The sequence below is a fragment of the Haliotis rufescens genome, unplaced genomic scaffold, assembly GCF_023055435.1.
Source record: "Haliotis rufescens isolate VD_foot unplaced genomic scaffold, xgHalRufe1.0.p SCAF_9, whole genome shotgun sequence".
Lineage (NCBI taxonomy): Eukaryota > Metazoa > Mollusca > Gastropoda > Lepetellida > Haliotidae > Haliotis > Haliotis rufescens.
In genome coordinates, this window is record NW_025964383.1 from 17,360,441 (window position 1) to 17,378,511 (window position 18,071).

At 40.2% G+C, this 18,071-nt stretch overlaps 4 protein-coding genes across 6 annotated transcripts; all 4 read right to left on the reverse strand.

Moving 5' to 3' along the window:
* Positions 1–139: 139 nt before the first annotated feature.
* LOC124119704 lies at positions 140–893 on the reverse strand. The gene is made up of 2 exons (XM_046482303.2): positions 680–893; positions 140–534 (listed from the first exon to the last, which is right to left on the reverse strand). The coding sequence occupies exons 1-2, from the start codon at positions 759–761 to the stop codon at positions 140–142; spliced, it is 477 nt and encodes a 158-aa protein (XP_046338259.2). The 5' UTR covers positions 762–893.
* Positions 894–2,703: 1,810 nt separating this feature from the next.
* LOC124119840 lies at positions 2,704–3,923 on the reverse strand. Its single transcript, XM_046482495.2, has 2 exons — positions 3,244–3,923; positions 2,704–3,098 (listed from the first exon to the last, which is right to left on the reverse strand). Exons 1-2 carry the CDS (start codon positions 3,323–3,325, stop codon positions 2,704–2,706), a joined length of 477 nt encoding a protein of 158 aa, XP_046338451.2. The 5' UTR covers positions 3,326–3,923.
* A 3,674-nt stretch (positions 3,924–7,597) lies between these two features.
* Positions 7,598–11,412, reverse strand: LOC125377576. The gene is made up of 2 exons (XM_048391509.1): positions 8,307–11,412; positions 7,598–8,161 (listed from the first exon to the last, which is right to left on the reverse strand). The coding sequence occupies exons 1-2, from the start codon at positions 8,386–8,388 to the stop codon at positions 7,767–7,769; spliced, it is 477 nt and encodes a 158-aa protein (XP_048247466.1). The 5' UTR covers positions 8,389–11,412; the 3' UTR covers positions 7,598–7,766.
* A 1,371-nt stretch (positions 11,413–12,783) lies between these two features.
* LOC124119854 lies at positions 12,784–16,663 on the reverse strand. Of its 3 annotated transcripts, none has more exons than XM_048391447.1 (5): positions 16,580–16,663; positions 16,161–16,326; positions 14,091–14,221; positions 13,844–13,955; positions 12,784–13,265 (listed from the first exon to the last, which is right to left on the reverse strand). In XM_048391447.1, the coding sequence occupies exons 2-5, from the start codon at positions 16,282–16,284 to the stop codon at positions 13,165–13,167; spliced, it is 468 nt and encodes a 155-aa protein (XP_048247404.1). In that variant the 5' UTR covers positions 16,285–16,326; positions 16,580–16,663; the 3' UTR covers positions 12,784–13,164. The 3 variants fall into 3 exon arrangements, with proteins under 3 accessions (XP_048247404.1, XP_048247405.1, XP_048247403.1); XM_048391448.1 differs by lacking the exon at positions 16,580–16,663 and having other exon boundaries at positions 12,784–13,063; positions 13,128–13,265; positions 16,161–16,551; XM_048391446.1 differs by lacking the exon at positions 16,580–16,663 and having other exon boundaries at positions 16,161–16,550.
* Positions 16,664–18,071: the final 1,408 nt, after the last annotated feature.

Here is an 18,071-nt window from a genome sequence, read left to right on the forward strand (position 1 = left end):
TCATCAACAAACAAATGTGGTTTACAATATAATAGGATGCCCTTTGCACACTGTCAGGCAACATTTGTGTACAATAACAAAAAATGAATAACAAGGTAAATGCAGCACTAGTTGATGTGGATGGGACTTGTGATTTCCCTTAGGCGTTTCTATGAAGTGCACTGTCGTCTACAGACAAAGCTCGACTGAGAGTCGTCATATCGTAGCTGCTGTCGTTGCTGTATAGGTCTCCCTGGTCTTCGTCGTCCTCACTATATGAGCTGTCGGACAAGAGTTCCGTGAAGGAAGCTTCATCATCATTGAAAGAGGTATCTGCATTCCAGTCCGCCTCCGAATCACTCTCTGCAGCAGCATCTTTGGTGATGGCGTTTACACAGGCTTGCACCTCTTGCCACTTGAGTTGTCTGTAGATGGTAAACATCTCCTTGACACCTTCCAGCACCCATCGTCTCTGGATCAGCTGTTCACCTCGGATTATGCAGTTGTTGGAGGAGTTGGCTGTCATCTTCCGCATCAGATGGTAGACTTGGGTATCTGAAAACAATAAAACGGGTAATTAGAAATCTCGCTAAATGTGTTCACAACAATGTCATTTTATTTTGTTCAATTCTAAAATTCAGTGTGATACCAATATTGCCATGTTTGCAGGGGACTGAAAAAGAGCACAGTTCATATTTACCTAATGTCAGGATCTCTTTCACTGCATTGTCGTGGGCAATAAGGAGACGTCTCAGCTTGATGGCAACTTGAACTGGATCCATTTTCTAGGGCCTTCGGACACAACACTAGAATGCAGTCGGATGAAATACTACAGGAATTCAGTAGCGCCAAATTTGGATAATTGGAAAGTAGATGTGTTCGTTCTCACGGATTGAGATGAAGTGAAGGACTCCAGTCCGTGCAAAATATTTATACTGACCCTTAGTATAAACATAGTAGTGGAGATTTATAGATCAAAGAGAGCATTTTCGAAGCCAGTGGCGAGATCAAAGCTACACTGCAACTTCATTAGGCTTTGATCCGAAAGGAATCTCACTGTCCACTTGAGAAACCAATCAACTTCTTGTCAAAACAAGTTTCCGTATAAAGGGAGAGGTCTGAGAAGAGTTCAACCAATCTAGTCCTGTTATCTCCAGAGATTATCAATCATTGTTAATTGATTAAATCGGGATTGATCAAACGGCGCAGTACGTTGTGATACTTAAAAATCCGATGTGGTTACTTTCGCATCCACAGAAACCAAGTCACAGAAACTTGTATCAGCTTGGAAATCGTGTGATGCTTCTCTGAACGTTTAGTTTCAATTAAAAAACCCGAGAAAACCATGTCCACAATCCTAAGAAATCCTTACTCTGGTAGGCAAAGGCAAAGTGAATAAATGTACAGTCAAATCTTGAACTTATTGTACACATCTGTTTGAGGTCGTAAATGCTATGATAATCTGACCATTTTCCCAACCCGTCTTACATGATCGAAATACAGCACGTATGTTTTGAAGCATTTCAAATACTATTTTTTATGAATACCATCATCATGGTATAATTGAAGCAGCTCATTTGGCTTAAGTATCTGGATATTAACCATCTTAGAAGCTTTTGGGTGGACGTCGGCTACTTAAAAGGTTACTATATAAATAAATAAATAGGCATGTACAATAAAGTTTATGTGTGTTAAATGATCTAGAGACATCATCTTCAGTGTATAACTGTCATGTTTTTGGGAGAATTACAAAGCACGGTGTCATGATTTATATCTTTGAATACAGAATGCTGTTAAAGCACATGATGGAAATTGGAGTATGTTGCTAGATAAACATAAGGAGATGTTTACCAGGTTAATAAGCACGTTGTTAGCATTGTTTTTGAAAGATGCCCACTGTTTCATGTCAGGATATTCTGATCTTTACTTTTTAGTGCTTTCAGCGGAATAGTATTCATCAAGTGCTGACTTGGATCAGAAATGTTATTTGGCCTGTGTTGATGTCAATGTTTCAATTTCCTTTTGTTTTCCATGCTGTGTATATTGACAATTTTTAACATGCATGACTCTCTCCTTAAGCACTTGGGCATGTACATTTCAAAAGGAAAGAGAAACAATTAAATGCTCTGATAATATGAAATACAACCTGACATATATCTCTCTCAGATCAATATCATATGGGGTTGTGGTTCGTCTGTCTAAATCCTTTTGCTATAGGATCGGCATGGATACGGAAAACGAATAGTCACGCTCGAAACTGTATTTAATGTTATGGTGCAACCATTACATTGGAATCTCTTCTTCTCCATCAATACCTAATGTCCAAATGTGTTTCATTTCAATTGATTAGTCTGTATCTTTTTCCTATTTCAAAGAATAGATTAAGGACGATATCTGCGAATGATTGCCATACTCAGAACCAAGTAAAATGATCGAAGGCTTGGTATTGTGAGATACCATCTCAAATTAACCTTTTCTCTCTCTCACAAACTTTCTATACGAATGATGTCTTCAAGATGTCGTGAGCGTGTCAGCAAATGATCAAGATTATAATATCGACTTCATTATTTATTTCCTCAGCATATTCATCAACAAACAAATGTGGTTTACAATATAATAGGATGCCCTTTGCACACTGTCAGGCAACATTTGTGTACAATAACAAAAAATGAATAACAAGGGAAATGCAGCACTAGTTGATGTGGATGGGACTTGTGATTTCCCTTAGGCGTTTCTATGAAGTGCACTGTCGTCTACAGACAAAGCTCGACTGAGAGTCGTCATATCGTAGCTGCTGTCGTTGCTGTATAGGTCTCCCTGGTCTTCGTCGTCCTCACTATATGAGCTGTTGGACAAGAGTTCCGTGAAGGAAGCTTCATCGTCATTGAAAGAGGTATCTGCATTCCAGTCCGCCTCCGAATCACTCTCTGCAGAAGCATCTTTGGTGATGGCGTTTACACAGGCTTGCACCTCTTGCCACTTGAGTTGTCTGTAGATGGTAAACATCTCCTTGACACCTTCCAGCACCCATCGTCTCTGGATCAGCTGTTCACCTCGGATTATGCAGTTGTTGGAGGAGTTGGCTGTCATCTTCCGCATCAGATGGTAGACTTGGGTATCTGAAAACAATAAAACGGGTAATTAGAAATCTCGCTAAATGTGTTCACAACAATGTCATTTTATTTTGTTCAATTCTAAAATTCAGTGTGATACCAATGTTGCCATGTTTGCAGGGGACTGAAAAAGAGCACAGTTCATATTTACCTAATGTCAGGATCTCTTTCACTGCATTGTCGTGGGCAATAAGGAGACGTCTCAGCTTGATGGCAACTTGAACTGGATCCATTTTCTAGGGCCTTCGGACACAACACTAGAATGCAGTCGGATGAAATACTACAGGAATTCAGTAGCGCCAAATTTGGATAATTGGAAAGTAGATGTGTTCGTTCTCACGGATTGAGATGAAGTGAAGGACTCCAGTCCGTGCAAAACATTTATACTGACCCTTAGTATAAACATAGTAGTGGAGATTTATAGATCAAAGAGAGCATTTTCGAAGCCAGTGGCGAGATCAAAGCTACACTGCAACTTCATTAGGCTTTGATCCGAAAGGAATCTCACTGTCCACTTGAGAAACCAATCAACTTCTTGTCAAAACAAGTTTCCGTATAAAGGGAGAGGTCTGAGAAGAGTTCAACCAATCTAGTCCTGTTATCTCCAGGGATTATCAATCATTGTTAATTGATTAAATCGGGATTGATCAAACGGCGCAGTACGTTGTGTTACTTAAAAATCCGATGTGGTTACTTTCGCATCCACAGAAACCAAGTCACAGAAACTTCTATCAGCTTGGAAATCGTGTGATGCTTCTCTGAACGTTTAGTTTCAATTAAAAAACCCGAGAAAACCATGTCCACAATCCTAAGAAATCCTTACTCTGGTAGGCAAAGTGAATAAATGTACAGTCAAATCTTGAACTTATTGTACACATCTGTTTGAGGTCGTAAATGCTATGATAATCTGACCATTTTCCCAACCCGTCTTACATGATCGAAATACAGCACGTATGTTTTGAAGCATTTCAAATACTATTTTTTATGAATACCATCATCATGGTATAATTGAAGCAGCTCATTTGGCTTAAGTATCTGGATATTAACCATCTTAGAAGCTTTTGGATGGACGTCGGCTACTTAAAAGGTTACTATATAAATAAATAAATAGGCATGTACAATAAAGTTTATGTGTGTTAAATGATCTAGAGACATCATCTTCAGTGTATAACTGTCATGTTTTTGGGAGAATTACAAAGCACGGTGTCATGATTTATATCTTTGAATACAGAATGCTGTTAAAGCACATGATGGAAATTGGAGTATGTTGCTAGATAAACATAAGCACGTTGTTAGCATTGTTTTTGAAAGATGCCCACTGTTTCATGTCAGGATATTCTCATCTTTACTTTTTAGTGCTTTCAGGGGAATAGTATTCATCAAGTGCTGACTTGGATCAGAAATGTTATTTGGCCTGTGTTGATGTCAATGTTTCAATTTCCTTTTGTTTTCCATGCTGTGAACATTGACAATTTTTAACATGCATGACTCTCTCCTTAAGCACTTGGGCATGTACATTTCAAAAGGAAAGAGAAACAATTAAATGCTCTGATAATATGAAATACAACCTGACATATATCTCTCTCAGATCAATATCATATGGGGTTGTGGTTCGTCTGTCTAAATCCTTTTGCTATAGGATCGGCATGGATACGGAAAACGAATTGCAACGTTCCAAACTGTATTTAATGTTATGGTGCAACCATTACATTGGAATCTCTTCTTCTCCATCATACCTAATGTCCAAATGTGTTTCATTTCAATTGATCTTATATTCAATAGTCTGTATCTTTTTCCTATTTCAAAGAATAGATTAAGGACGATATCTGCGAATGATTGCCATACTCAGAACCAAGTAAAATGATCGAAGGCTAGGTATTGTGAGATACCATCTCAAATTAACTTTTTCTCTCTCTCACAAACTTTCTATACGAATGATGTCTTCAAGATGTCGTGAGCGTGTCAGTAAATGATCAAGATTATAATATCGACTTCATTATTTATTTCCTCAGCATATTCATCAACAAACAAATGTGGTTTACAATATACTAGGATGCCCTTTGCACACTGTCAGGCAACATTTGTGTACAATAACAAAAAATGAATAACGAGGTAAATGCAGCACTAGTTGATGTGGATGGGACTTGTGATTTCCCTTAGGCGTTTCTATGAAGTGCACTGTCGTCTACAGACAAAGCTCGACTGAGAGTCGTCATATCGTAGCTGCTGTCGTTGCTGTATAGGTCTCCCTGGTCTTCGTCGTCCTCACTATATGAGCTGTCGGACAAGAGTTCCGTGAAGGAAGCTTCATCGTCATTGAAAGAGGTATCTGCATTCCAGTCCGCCTCCGAATCACTCTCTGCAGAAGCATCTTTGGTGATGGCGTTTACACAGGCTTGCACCTCTTGCCACTTGAGTTGTCTGTAGATGATAAACATCTCCTTGACACCTTCCAGCACCCATCGTCTCTGGATCAGCTGTTCACCTCGGATTATGCAGTTGTTGGAGGAGTTGGCTGTCATCTTCCGCATCAGATGGTAGACTTGGGTATCTGAAAACAATAAAACGGGTAATTAGAAATTTTTCTCGCTAAATGTGTTCACAACAATGTCATTTTATTTTGTTCAATTCTAAAATTCAGTGTGATACCAATATTGCCATGTTTGCAGGGGACTGAAAAAGAGCACAGTTCATATTTACCTAATGTCAGGATCTCTTTCACTGCATTGTCGTGGGCAATAAGGAGACGTCTCAGCTTGATGGCAACTTGAACTGGATCCATTTTCTAGGGCCTTCGGACACAACACTAGAATGCAGTCGGATGAAATACTACAGGAATTCAGTAGCGCCAAATTTGGATAATTGGAAAGTAGATGTGTTCGTTTTCACGGATTGAGATGAAGTGAAGGACTCCAGTCCGTGCAAAACATTTATACTGACCCTTAGTATAAACATAGTAGTGGAGATTTATAGATCAAAGAGAGCATTTTCGAAGCCAGTGGCGAGATCAAAGCTACACTGCAACTTCATTAGGCTTTGATCCGAAAGGAATCTCACTGTCCACTTGAGAAACCAATCAACTTCTTGTCAAAACAAGTTTCCGTATAAAGGGAGAGGTCTGAGAAGAGTTCAACCAATCTAATCCTGTTAACTCCAGGGATCATCAATCATTGTTAATTGATTAAATCGGGATTGATCAAACGGCGCAGTACGTTGTGTTACTTAAAAATCCAATGTGGTTACTTTCGCATCCACAGAAACTTCTATCAGCTTGGAAATCGTGTGATGCTTCTCTGAACGTTTAGTTTCAATTAAAAAACCCGAGAAAACCATGTCCACAATCCTAAGAAATCCTTACTCTGGTAGGCAAAGGCATGGTGAATACATGTACAGTCAAATCTTGAACTTATTGTACACATCTGTTTGAGGTCGTAAATGCTATGATAATCTGACCATTTTCCCAACCCGTCTTACATGATCGAAATACAGCACGTATGTTTTGAAGCATTTCAAATACTATTTTTTATGAATACCATCATCATGGTATAATTGAAGCAGCTCATTTGGCTTAAGTATCTGGATATTAACCATCTTAGAAGCTTTTGGGTGGACGTCGGCTACTTAAAAGGTTACTATATAAATAAATAAATAGGCACGTACAATAAAGTTTATGTGTGTTAAATGATCTAGAGACATCATCTTCAGTGTATAACTGTCATGTTTTTGGGAGAATTACAAAGCACGGTGTCATGATTTATATCTTTGAATACAGAATGCTGTTAAAGCACATGATGGAAATTGGATAAACATAAGCACGTTGTTAGCATTGTTTTTGAAAGATCCCCACTGTTTCATGTCAGGATATTGTGATCTTTACTTTTTAGTGCTTTCAAGGGAATAGTATTCATCAAGTGCTGACTTGGATCAGAAATGTTATTTGGCCTGTGTTGATGTCAATGTTTCAATTTCCTTTTGTTTTCCATGCTGTGTACATTGACAATTTTTAACATGCATGACTCTCTCCTTAAGCACTTGGGCATGTACATTTCAAAAGGAAAGAGAAACAATTAAATGCTCTGATAATATGAAATACAACCTGACATATATCTCTCTCAGATCAATATCATATGGGGTTGTGGTTCGTCTGTCTAAATCCTTTTGCTATAGGATCGGCATTGATACGGAAAACGAATTGTCACGCTCGAAACTGTATTTAATGTTATGGTGCAACCATTACATTGGAATCTCTTCTTCTCCATCAATACCTAATGTCCAAATGTGTTTCATTTCAATTGATTAGTCTGTATCTTTTTCCTATTTCAAAGAATAGATTAAGGACGATATCTGCGAATGATTGCCATACTCAGAACCAAGTAAAATGATCGAAGGCTAGGTATTGTGAGATACCATCTCAAATTAACCTTTTCTCTCTCTCACAAACTTTCTATACGAATGATGTCTTCAAGATGTCGTGAGCGTGTCAGCAAATGATCAAGATTATAATATCGACTTCATTATTTATTTCCTCAGCATATTCATCAACAAACAAATGTGGTTTACAATATAATAGGATGCCCTTTGCACACTGTCAGGCAACATTTGTGTACAATAACAAAAAATGAATAACAAGGTAAATGCAGCACTAGTTGATGTGGATGGGACTTGTGATTTCCCTTAGGCGTTTCTATGAAGTGCACTGTCGTCTACAGACAAAGCTCGACTGAGAGTCGTCATATCGTAGCTGCTGTCGTTGCTGTATAGGTCTCCCTGGTCTTCGTCGTCCTCACTATATGAGCTGTCGGACAAGAGTTCCGTGAAGGAAGCTTCATCGTCATTGAAAGAGGTATCTGCATTCCAGTCCGCCTCCGAATCACTCTCTGCAGAAGCATCTTTGGTGATGGCGTTTACACAGGCTTGCACCTCTTGCCACTTGAGTTGTCTGTAGATGGTAAACATCTCCTTGACACCTTCCAGCACCCATCGTCTCTGGATCAGCTGTTCACCTCGGATTATGCAGTTGTTGGAGGAGTTGGCTGTCATCTTCCGCATCAGATGGTAGACTTGGGTATCTGAAAACAATAAAACGGGTAATTAGAAATCTCGCTAAATGTGTTCACAACAATGTCATTTTATTTTGTTCAATTCTAAAATTCAGTGTGATACCAATATTGCCATGTTTGCAGGGGACTGAAAAAGAGCACAGTTCATATTTACCTAATGTCAGGATCTCTTTCACTGCATTGTCGTGGGCAATAAGGAGACGTCTCAGCTTGATGGCAACTTGAACTGGATCCATTTTCTAGGGCCTTCGGACACAACACTAGAATGCAGTCGGATGAAATACTACAGGGATTCAGTAGCGCCAAATTTGGATAATTGGAAAGTAGATGTGTTCGTTCTCACGGATTGAGATGAAGTGAAGGACTCCAGTCCGCGCAAAACATTTATACTGACCCTTAGTATAAACATAGTAGTGGAGATTCATAGATCAAAGAGAGCATTTTCGAAGCCAGTGGCGAGATCAAAGCTACACTGCAACTTCATTAGGCTTTGATCCGAAAGGAATCTCACTGTCCACTTGAGAAACCAATCAACTTCTTGTCAAAACAAGTTTCCGTATAAAGGGAGAGGTCTGAGAAGAGTTCAACCAATCTAGTCCTGTTATCTCCAGGGATGATCAATCATTGTTAATTGATTAAATCGGGATTGATCAAACGGTGCAGTACGTTGTGTTACTTAAAAATCCGATGTGGTTACTTTCGCATCCACAGAAACCAAGTCACAGAAACTTCTATCAGCTTGGAAATCGTGTGATGCTTCTCTGAACATTTTGTTTCAATTAAAAAACCCGAGAAAACCATGTCCACAATCCTAAGAAATCCTTACTCTGGTAGGCAAAGGCAAAGTGAATAAATGTACAGTCAAATCTTGAACTTATTGTACACATCTGTTTGAGGTCGTAAATGCTATGATAATCTGACCATTTTCCCAACCCGTCTTACATGATCGAAATACAGCACGTATGTTTTGAAGCATTTCAAATACTATTTTTTATGAATACCATCATCATGGTATAATTGAAGCAGCTCATTTGGCTTAAGTATCTGGATATTAACCATCTTAGAACCTTTTGGGTGGACGTCGGCTACTTAAAAGGTTACTATATAAATAAATAAATAGGCATGTACAATAAAGTTTATGTATGTTAAATGATCTAGAGACATCATCTTCAGTGTATAACTGTCATATCTTTGCCGAGCAGGCATGCATATTAATACAGATTTTCTAGGGTTGTTATATATGTGCAATTCAGAAAGAGGTAGAGTTACTTGATAGGTTTAAACAATGACATGATGATTTTACAGAATTTGGACAGTTTTCTCAATGTTCCTAGTCGTGAATTATTTAAAAATAAAACAGAAACTAATATCAACTGGGAAATCCAGCGATGTTTCTCTTAACGTTTAGTTTTAATGCATAATAGCGACAAAACAATTTCCATAATTATAAGAAATTTCTACTAAAGGAGGGGAAGTAGGTGTATTGAATATGGTGTTCCACAGTCGCCTGAAGGACCGCTGTTCGCTGTGGCGAGTGACCCTTAGGTGTGGCAGAACATGATTGTGGGTTCGCATCTCGGTTCCCTCTGATTATGTTTCTAGGTTTGTCAGTACCATATCCATGTTCGTGGGTGACTAAAAGTGAAAAGTCAATCGGTTTTCTTACACATGAAGTAAGTTGACATGCCGCCGTGTCACTGAGATAATGGCCAAGGCGGCGTTCTTGTGAGTGGACTGGTGGAAAACCTTTTTACAGGAAATATATCAAGAAGCGCGCAAGACGTAAAAGTATTTATATCGTCGCCCATTCTTTTAACCAATCTGAATACCACCTTGCTGGCATGGTATGGGGCTATATGAGGTCCAGAAGAGAAGAAACACCATTTTATATATGTGCCATACTTTGTAATTTACAAAAAAGTAATGGATGCTTTGAAAGTGAATGCCCCTTCGACAAATACTTTACAATAACACATATATACGCTCCCAAAAAAGAAACGCATTTGTGAATTTTCACATATTTAATTTGCTATGTTCAAAGAAGGATAACCCATTTAATACAACATTATTTGCAGCCAGATTGCACAATAAGAAATGCAAAATGTCAGTAATCACAAATATGACAATGAAAGTTCCATAAGTGATGACGTCTGTTTACAAGTGGGCGTTAGTTCTCAGTACCTATTGTGTCTACCACCTGAAGATGAAGTCTTTGGATCCGAGCTTGTGGAATCTTATCCCACTCGTCCTGCAACGCGTGTCTCGGGTGTCTGGAGTGACATTGACCTACCTGTCTGTAATATTATGTGGGTTATCTTCAATCACAGGTAACTGTTGTATCTTTTAAAGATAGACTCACTGACTGGGAGCAATCTAGTTTAATCCTAGAGGGGACATTACACTGCCCATCGAGGTCGTCCCACAAATGCCCCCCCCCTCCCCACTCCAACACCATGACACTACCTGCGCCATATCTGTTAACTTGGGTGACGCAATTATGGGCAAAACGTCCATTCATCCACCCCGGCGTTGAAGCAAACAACCTGATTCAATAGCAAAACAAACGTGTCTTCAGTGTCGCAGATTCCAGATTCATCATTGAACCCGTCGACGTCGATGTAGCCGTCTCAGCACTGGGCCAAAATAGGGTATTGAAGCTCATAGTCCAGCCTCTCGTAAACTTGGCGTGTCGAGTCGAGTGGCATTTCGTTTTTTGATCCAATACATATTTGAATACAATGCGGTTTTAAATAAGCGGTATCACTGCTCACTGCTCACGATTCCTTCACATTGCAAACAGTTCTTTCTCCATGACATGACAATTTGTACTATCTGACGCAGACGCATAACAGTTAAAAACGGCGCGTTTTGACACGCTGAAACCTTTCCATGAGCATAAAGTGCCATAATTTCTTTTGTAAAAATGTTATAATCCCCACACCCGTTCTGAAAAACAATTGAAATTGACTCTTTCCATGCGTTTGTTTGGGGGGTTGCTAAAATAACAATAAATATACAGCAGATACAACATATCTTATTGAGGAAATAATAGTAAAGTTAATAATGATGCGTCTGTAATATACCTTTACACTTCGAGTCAGATGGGTTTGTTGAGTAAATGGGTCACGTTTCACACTGAATTACATTGAGTTAAGAGTGAGTGAGATGGGTTTAGCGCCGCTTTTAACAGTATTCCAGTTATATCACGGCGTGTCAGCTTAATGTGAAGCCCGAAGTGATGCAGGTCTCAGACGTTTACCATTTCGTTGAAACACTGGTATGGTGCTGACAAACCTAGAAACATAATCGGGGCGAACCAGGATTCGCGCCCACAATCATAGGTTTCTGGTGTGCCCAAGGGATGCAACTCTGCACAGAGAATCGCGGCGCCTAAAACGAGTGGGCCACCCGTGCCCCCGAGTTAAGAGTGGCGACTAGGGGTTGTCAAGTTGTGCCATTTATCATCAGAAGCGGCGTTTATCGAGAGGCTATATTTACATAAAGCTGGGTTCAAATTCGGTAATCTGAATAGTTGAGACAGTATCAGTTAGCGCCTGCAGACATACAGTTTTGTTTGGATTTAAAGGATTATGTATATTCCCCCTGTACATCGGACATAACATATACCGATCAATGAAGTTAGGGATCATTGATATTTTGGGGGATTTGTAGTAAAGAGTTTCTTTAAACGTGTACGGTATATACAAATAGTTCATGATCCCTAACGTTTTTTGTACCGTATGTATTCCCTGATTTATCTTAGACTCAGGCTATGCACATAATGGTCAGTGGTAAAGGCCATTTTTCCTAATTCTATTGGTAATAAAGACCACTTCGTTCCACTGTCTGTTCGTCAGGTGATAAATACCGGTACTTGATTTTCCCGTTTGCTTAAAAAGGCCCGTTCTCACCAATTCTCATGCTGTTAAAGGCTATATTTTCCCAATTCGCCATGTGATAAAGCTTATTTGTCTTATTTTCTTAGGTGACGAAGGCTAGTTCTTGTCCATTCGTCAGGTGAAAAATGTTACCTTTGTCCCTTCATTGGAAGATAATACACGTTGTTGTCCCACTGATCATGTGATATAAGCCCATTCACACCAATACGGGCGAGCGCTGTGTGTGATATGACAACTTACATAATGCTGTCAGTAGATTGATATCCCATGCACTGGACAAGCTAGCAATGGCTAACAAAATTACCCATCATCTTTAACTTGAAATACAAAGTGTAATATACAAATTCCTTTGCTTCTTCTTTCAAATACATTCTTAATTCTACCCGCATATAGTCTTCAAAGTGCTAACACTGAATGTTTATCAATATCACAGTCACTATAACTAAACTGTTTGCACCGACATTAATTACACATTAATTACATGTTGTTGGTTCGCATACAATAACCTAAACAGACTGAAGAGTGCCAGTTGACCCTGATCCGCGCCGATTATGATCCTTGGACTGACAACAGTACCCGTCCACGTGGTTTTCACAAAAGTTGGTTAACCATGACCTGTGCTTCACATAGATATACTATTCCACATTTAAAGATGAGTGAGTGAGTGAGTGTGGGATCTGTATGTGTGTGATTGGCTGCCTGGAGGTGGTGTCATACAAATTGTATCCCATATTGCCATTGATCAGGATCATGTTCAGCTTTATTTAGGAATGGAAAGGACACAATAAAGGAATGGACACAATTCGAGCCACCAGCTGCTCAACTCACTCACTCACTCACTCACTCACTCGTGGTTTATCGACATTGATATGTGATCACAGTGGAAGTCCACTTTATACAACAAACAATCATGATAATGGACTGAGTGTCTTTGTTTGATCACATATATAGATATCTCACATTTCTGTTCTCCCAGGGAAACTGAACACACACACACACACACACACACACACACACACACACACACACACACACACACACACACACACACACACACACACACACACACATACACAACCGTATTGACGTATAAAGGCATCACGTTACATATCACTAAATTTGCATCAAGTCAAAATGAAAGGCAGTTCTCTCCTCAGGAGCATCTGGAGGGTTCCGTAGTTGGAGAGTGTTGTCGTGGCAACAGAGATAGTTTCCTAGAAGTACAAATGTAAATTAGATATGGCTACTGATACAAGGATAAATCAAATTCATCATGTATTAAGTGTATGTTTGCAGTTTGCAGAGATGATGAAGAGAAAGTGTGTGTGACAACAAACGTAACTGTTTCCCCTTTTAGTGAAATGTTCGGGACAGAAAAAACATATACTAATATTTAGTACAATTGTTAGGGAGATGGGGCACGGGTGGCCCAGTCGTCTAAGGCGCCGCGATTCGCTGTCCTTTGGGCACGCCAGAAACCTATGATTGTGGGTTCGAGTCCCGGTTCGCCCCGATTATGTTTCTAGGTTTGTCAGCACCATAACCGTGTTCATGGGTTTCACAGATGTGGTAAACATCTGAGACCTGCATCACTTCTGGCGTTCAACCCAACTCATCCGCTCACTGTTGGGAAGATTTATTTATTTCTAACCAAATACATGGACGCCAGTCACTCACTTGGACAAAAAATTCCTCAAACAAATAATTGTAGACGAAAGGTTTGCATTACATTTTAACAAACCGTACGGTATCTTACTTTTGACGCTGAACTTGATTCAAATAACTGGGTTACCTGGAAATTTGACACTTTGGAACACCACATAGCTCACATCCTTTTCAAATTCCTGCGAAATAAGGAAGTGGCGTCCATCTTGAAACGCGGTTGACGGGAGAGAGCTGTGGTCCTATAAATAAAAAATAAGTATTTCGTTAGTTTATCCTAGCACATTGGTAAAATCAATAGTTTCTTGAAAGTAGTGATTGGCACGTACAAAACAGTAATAATACTCTATTGGTAATAACCATACGAAATAGTTTACCAACAACTCGACTGTTCCGTCTGCACGTGCTGTGACGTCATACACGTGACCCTTAACCTCGTGACTGAAGGTGATGGTCATCACTGGAGGCATCTGTGTTTCTGAAATGCTCGTGCAGGACAGGAAAGTCTCTGAAAAGTAGAACAAATTTATCTAATTAGGAATTAACTGTTGTGAGTTGCTGATTGTTGCGTCACGCCGCTTTCAGCACTATTCCAGCATTATCACGGCGGGGGCTACCAAAATGGGATTCACACATCGTGCCCATGTGGGGAAACCCGAGCCTTCAGCGTGACGACTGAACACCCTAACATCCCTTTATATATAGTAGGACCGCCTCCGTGGTCTAATGGTAGAGCGTCCGCCCGGAGAGCGGAAAGTCCGGGGTTCGATCCCCGACCGCGTTATACCCAAAGACGTTAAAAGATGGTACTTGTTGTAACCCTGCCTGGCGCTCGGCATTAAGGGGCTAAAACAAGGACTGGTCGGCTCGGAGTCAGTATACTGTGTCTGAGTGGGATATTCATGTTAAACTGCGGCATGGTATCTCAGTGAGCTAGCACTATTAATCGGCATCAGTCCAGACTAGTACAAGCAGCCACACAAACACACACACGTACATGCACGTGGCTATATAAGTGCAATAATCTTGGACGCGACGTTAAACCCCATTTCACCTCACCACCTTATATATAGTAGGTGAGGTGAAATTGGGTTTAACGTCGCGTCCAAGGTTATTGCACTTATTTTCGACGTGTATGCAGTAACCTCAACAGAATAAAGAGTGCCGGTTGACGCTGATCGGGGGTTCGTATCCCATATCCGCGCCGATTATGATCCTTGGACTGACAACGGTACCGTTCACGTGGGTTTCACAAACGTCGGCTCACCATGACCTGTGCTTCACTGCTTGTACAAGTCCGGAATCAAACACAGTATACTGTGCCGACCAATACTTGTTTTTTCCCCTTAATGACGAGCGCCAGACAGGGTAACAACAAGTACCATCATTTTGAGTCTTTTGGTATGACGCGGCGGGGATCGAACCCCGGACCTTCTGCTCTCTGGGCGGACGCTCTACCACTAAAACACGGAGGCAGTCCTGTATATAGTCATGCCAATGCAGCAGAATAATTGGTTTGTTTCAAAGACAACTGTACACCATTGAGCGTGCTAACATTGTTCAAGCATTTTCCACCTTATGTTTTTTCATTTCAGAGCACATGCTGGATTGTTCGAGACAAACTATTCTTTTCAATCGATCTCGACGCAAGAATCCATGTTTTTATAATCATTTATTAATTTATTAAATTTAAAGAAAAGTGGGACATGTGTGTTTCGCAAGCCATCCTTTACCTGAGAAATTCAATATTACGTGACTATTAAAAACTAATATAATAACAAAAAATATCCACCAAAAGTATCGATCAATGAAAACATTTCTATACAAAATCAAGTTGATATCTCATGCTTACCTAAATTACCTCACACCACACATGGCCAAGAGCGATAAAACCCAGCACGTTAGCCTTCAATCAGTGCTAGAGTATAATGAAAGTCCTTTACGTGTTACTATACCAATAAAAATCAAGTCTTTGGCAATGTTAAAGCAATATATCAGAGATACAAGTATGACTGTAGCTCAAATCCTCGACCCACCCAGCATTGACAACTACATTAAACATTTTCCAACGACTGGGTGACGGAAAATGGGTAATGGTCGAGCCTTGGACAAACGAGTGGTTGATAGCATGATCAACGATGACGCAAAACTACATCACACAAGCTTTTACTGGATCCTCATCGACAACTTCTATATTCTTAGGACCTAGACATCCCCGGAATCCACACCTGTACATAACTAAAACGAATCTGAAATCTGAATCACAGTAAGAGTAAGTGACTAAATAGAGTTTTACGCCGCGTTTGACCCTTTTTCAGCAACAACACGATGTAAGAACACCAGTAATAGGCTTCAAACGTGCGGGAATAAAACCCGAGTGTTCTGCTTGTCGAGCGATCGCATTTAACCACAAACCACGAACGTTACCTCCAACACAAACAGCTTACCACGTATTCTCTGTTTCTGATCTGCTCCGGTGACAAACGTGAGGCGAGGTGGATCCCCTACAGCAGACAGATGCTGGTTACTACGCGTACTGATAAGTACATTCGATGTCTGTGGCGCCGACATCGGTTGGTGTTTGACGAAAACTGCTTGAGTAACACGCCACGTCTACAGGACAACACAGAATGAAATAGTTCAAACGTACGCTAAACATACATGCGGAAGTCGCTTATCAATAACGCATACCTGATGTACCGAGTAAAAGCTATTTCAGGGCAATACTGTCGTCATTTACGACGTTGAACAAACGCTAGCCATTGGCTGAGATACCAATGCAATTGGTAACACACGACGTATTAGGCATTCACACATAAACATGTAGAGAGCAGTAAATTCTTCAAGTGTTCCAAGGAATACCAACCACTGAGCTGCACTTCGGAGAACATCGACTGCCTGTAATAGAAAGTTTACTAAGAAATTTCGTCAGATTTATTAATAGATGTTACGCAGTACGTTTAATGTAGGTTACGACAGGTGCGTGTATGTACTGTCACGAAAGTGTATATATACCGTGCAGTTGTATCTTGATGTCTATAAATAACCATGACTGTAGCCTGTGACCTACTTAGACACACATATACGATACATGCTATGAGGGCTCGGGCGTTGCTGGTGTTCAAGTATCGACAACACTTCTCTGTATGTTGCATTTATTGATTGTGAAATGTATTACCAATTATATAAATTTAAATTTTGAATATAAAAATACATATTAAATAAATCAAAACGCATTATAAACATACATACAGGCGCACACACACATAAATATATTTATATCAAAATATATATATATGCATATACATAACACACAAGTAAACACGATACACGCACGCACGCACGCACGCACGCGCGCGTAAAGCTGTGAGAGAACAATAGCTTCCCAACAGGCATCTGTCCACTGTCCGAAACCATATTGGTTGAAGTCGCGAAGGGTCATCAGACGTCCCTTGTTAAATGCTCGTCGTCAGAGTGAGTGAGTGAGTGAGTGAGTGAGTGAGTGAGTGAGTGAGTGAGGTTTAACGCCGCTTGTAACAGTATTCCAGTTATATCACGGCATGTCAGCTTAATGTGAGAGGAAAGCCCGATGCAGGTCTCAGACGTTTACCACTTCGGTGAAACCCACGAGCACAGTATGGTGCTGACAAACCTAGAAACATAATCGGGGCGAACCGGGATTCGAACCCACAATCAAAGGTTTCTGGCGTGTCCAAAGGACGCAACTCTGCACAACGAATCACGGCGCCTTAAACGACGAGGCCACCAGTGCCCCACCCATCGTCAGTGTATGGATCGACGTCACTCGTGTAATCTACTTTGACCTCTCAACAACTCTTCCTTGTATAACTTATATCCGCTCATATCATATCATTTGTTTGAAGCCTGTAATCGATCAGTCAAGATTAGATATTAGCCGGATTTAACAGACTGAGTATTACAGCAGCACTTCAATTTCCTCATTTCAAGTGTTTGTTCTTTTACTGCGTATCTAAAACGGTTGCTCGGTTATAAAAGTCAGCTCGGTCATTCAATGAAAATGATGCAGGATATATGAATTAATAAATAGTACTATATTCATTTGAAACATAAAGGTGTATATACACCTAGAAATTAATTAAGAACCCTTGACAAAATGAAGAACAGTTATTAAATTCAAGTTTCATGATACTCATTCATTGAATGGCTGTCGGTCTGGTGAGGTGAGGTGAAATGGGGTTTAACGTCGCGTCCAAGATTATTGCACTTATATAGCGACGTGCATGTACGTGTGTGTGTTTGTGTGGCTGCTTGTACTAGTTCGGACTCTGCACAACGAATGTAGGTTACGACAGGTGCGTGCATGTACTGTCACGAAA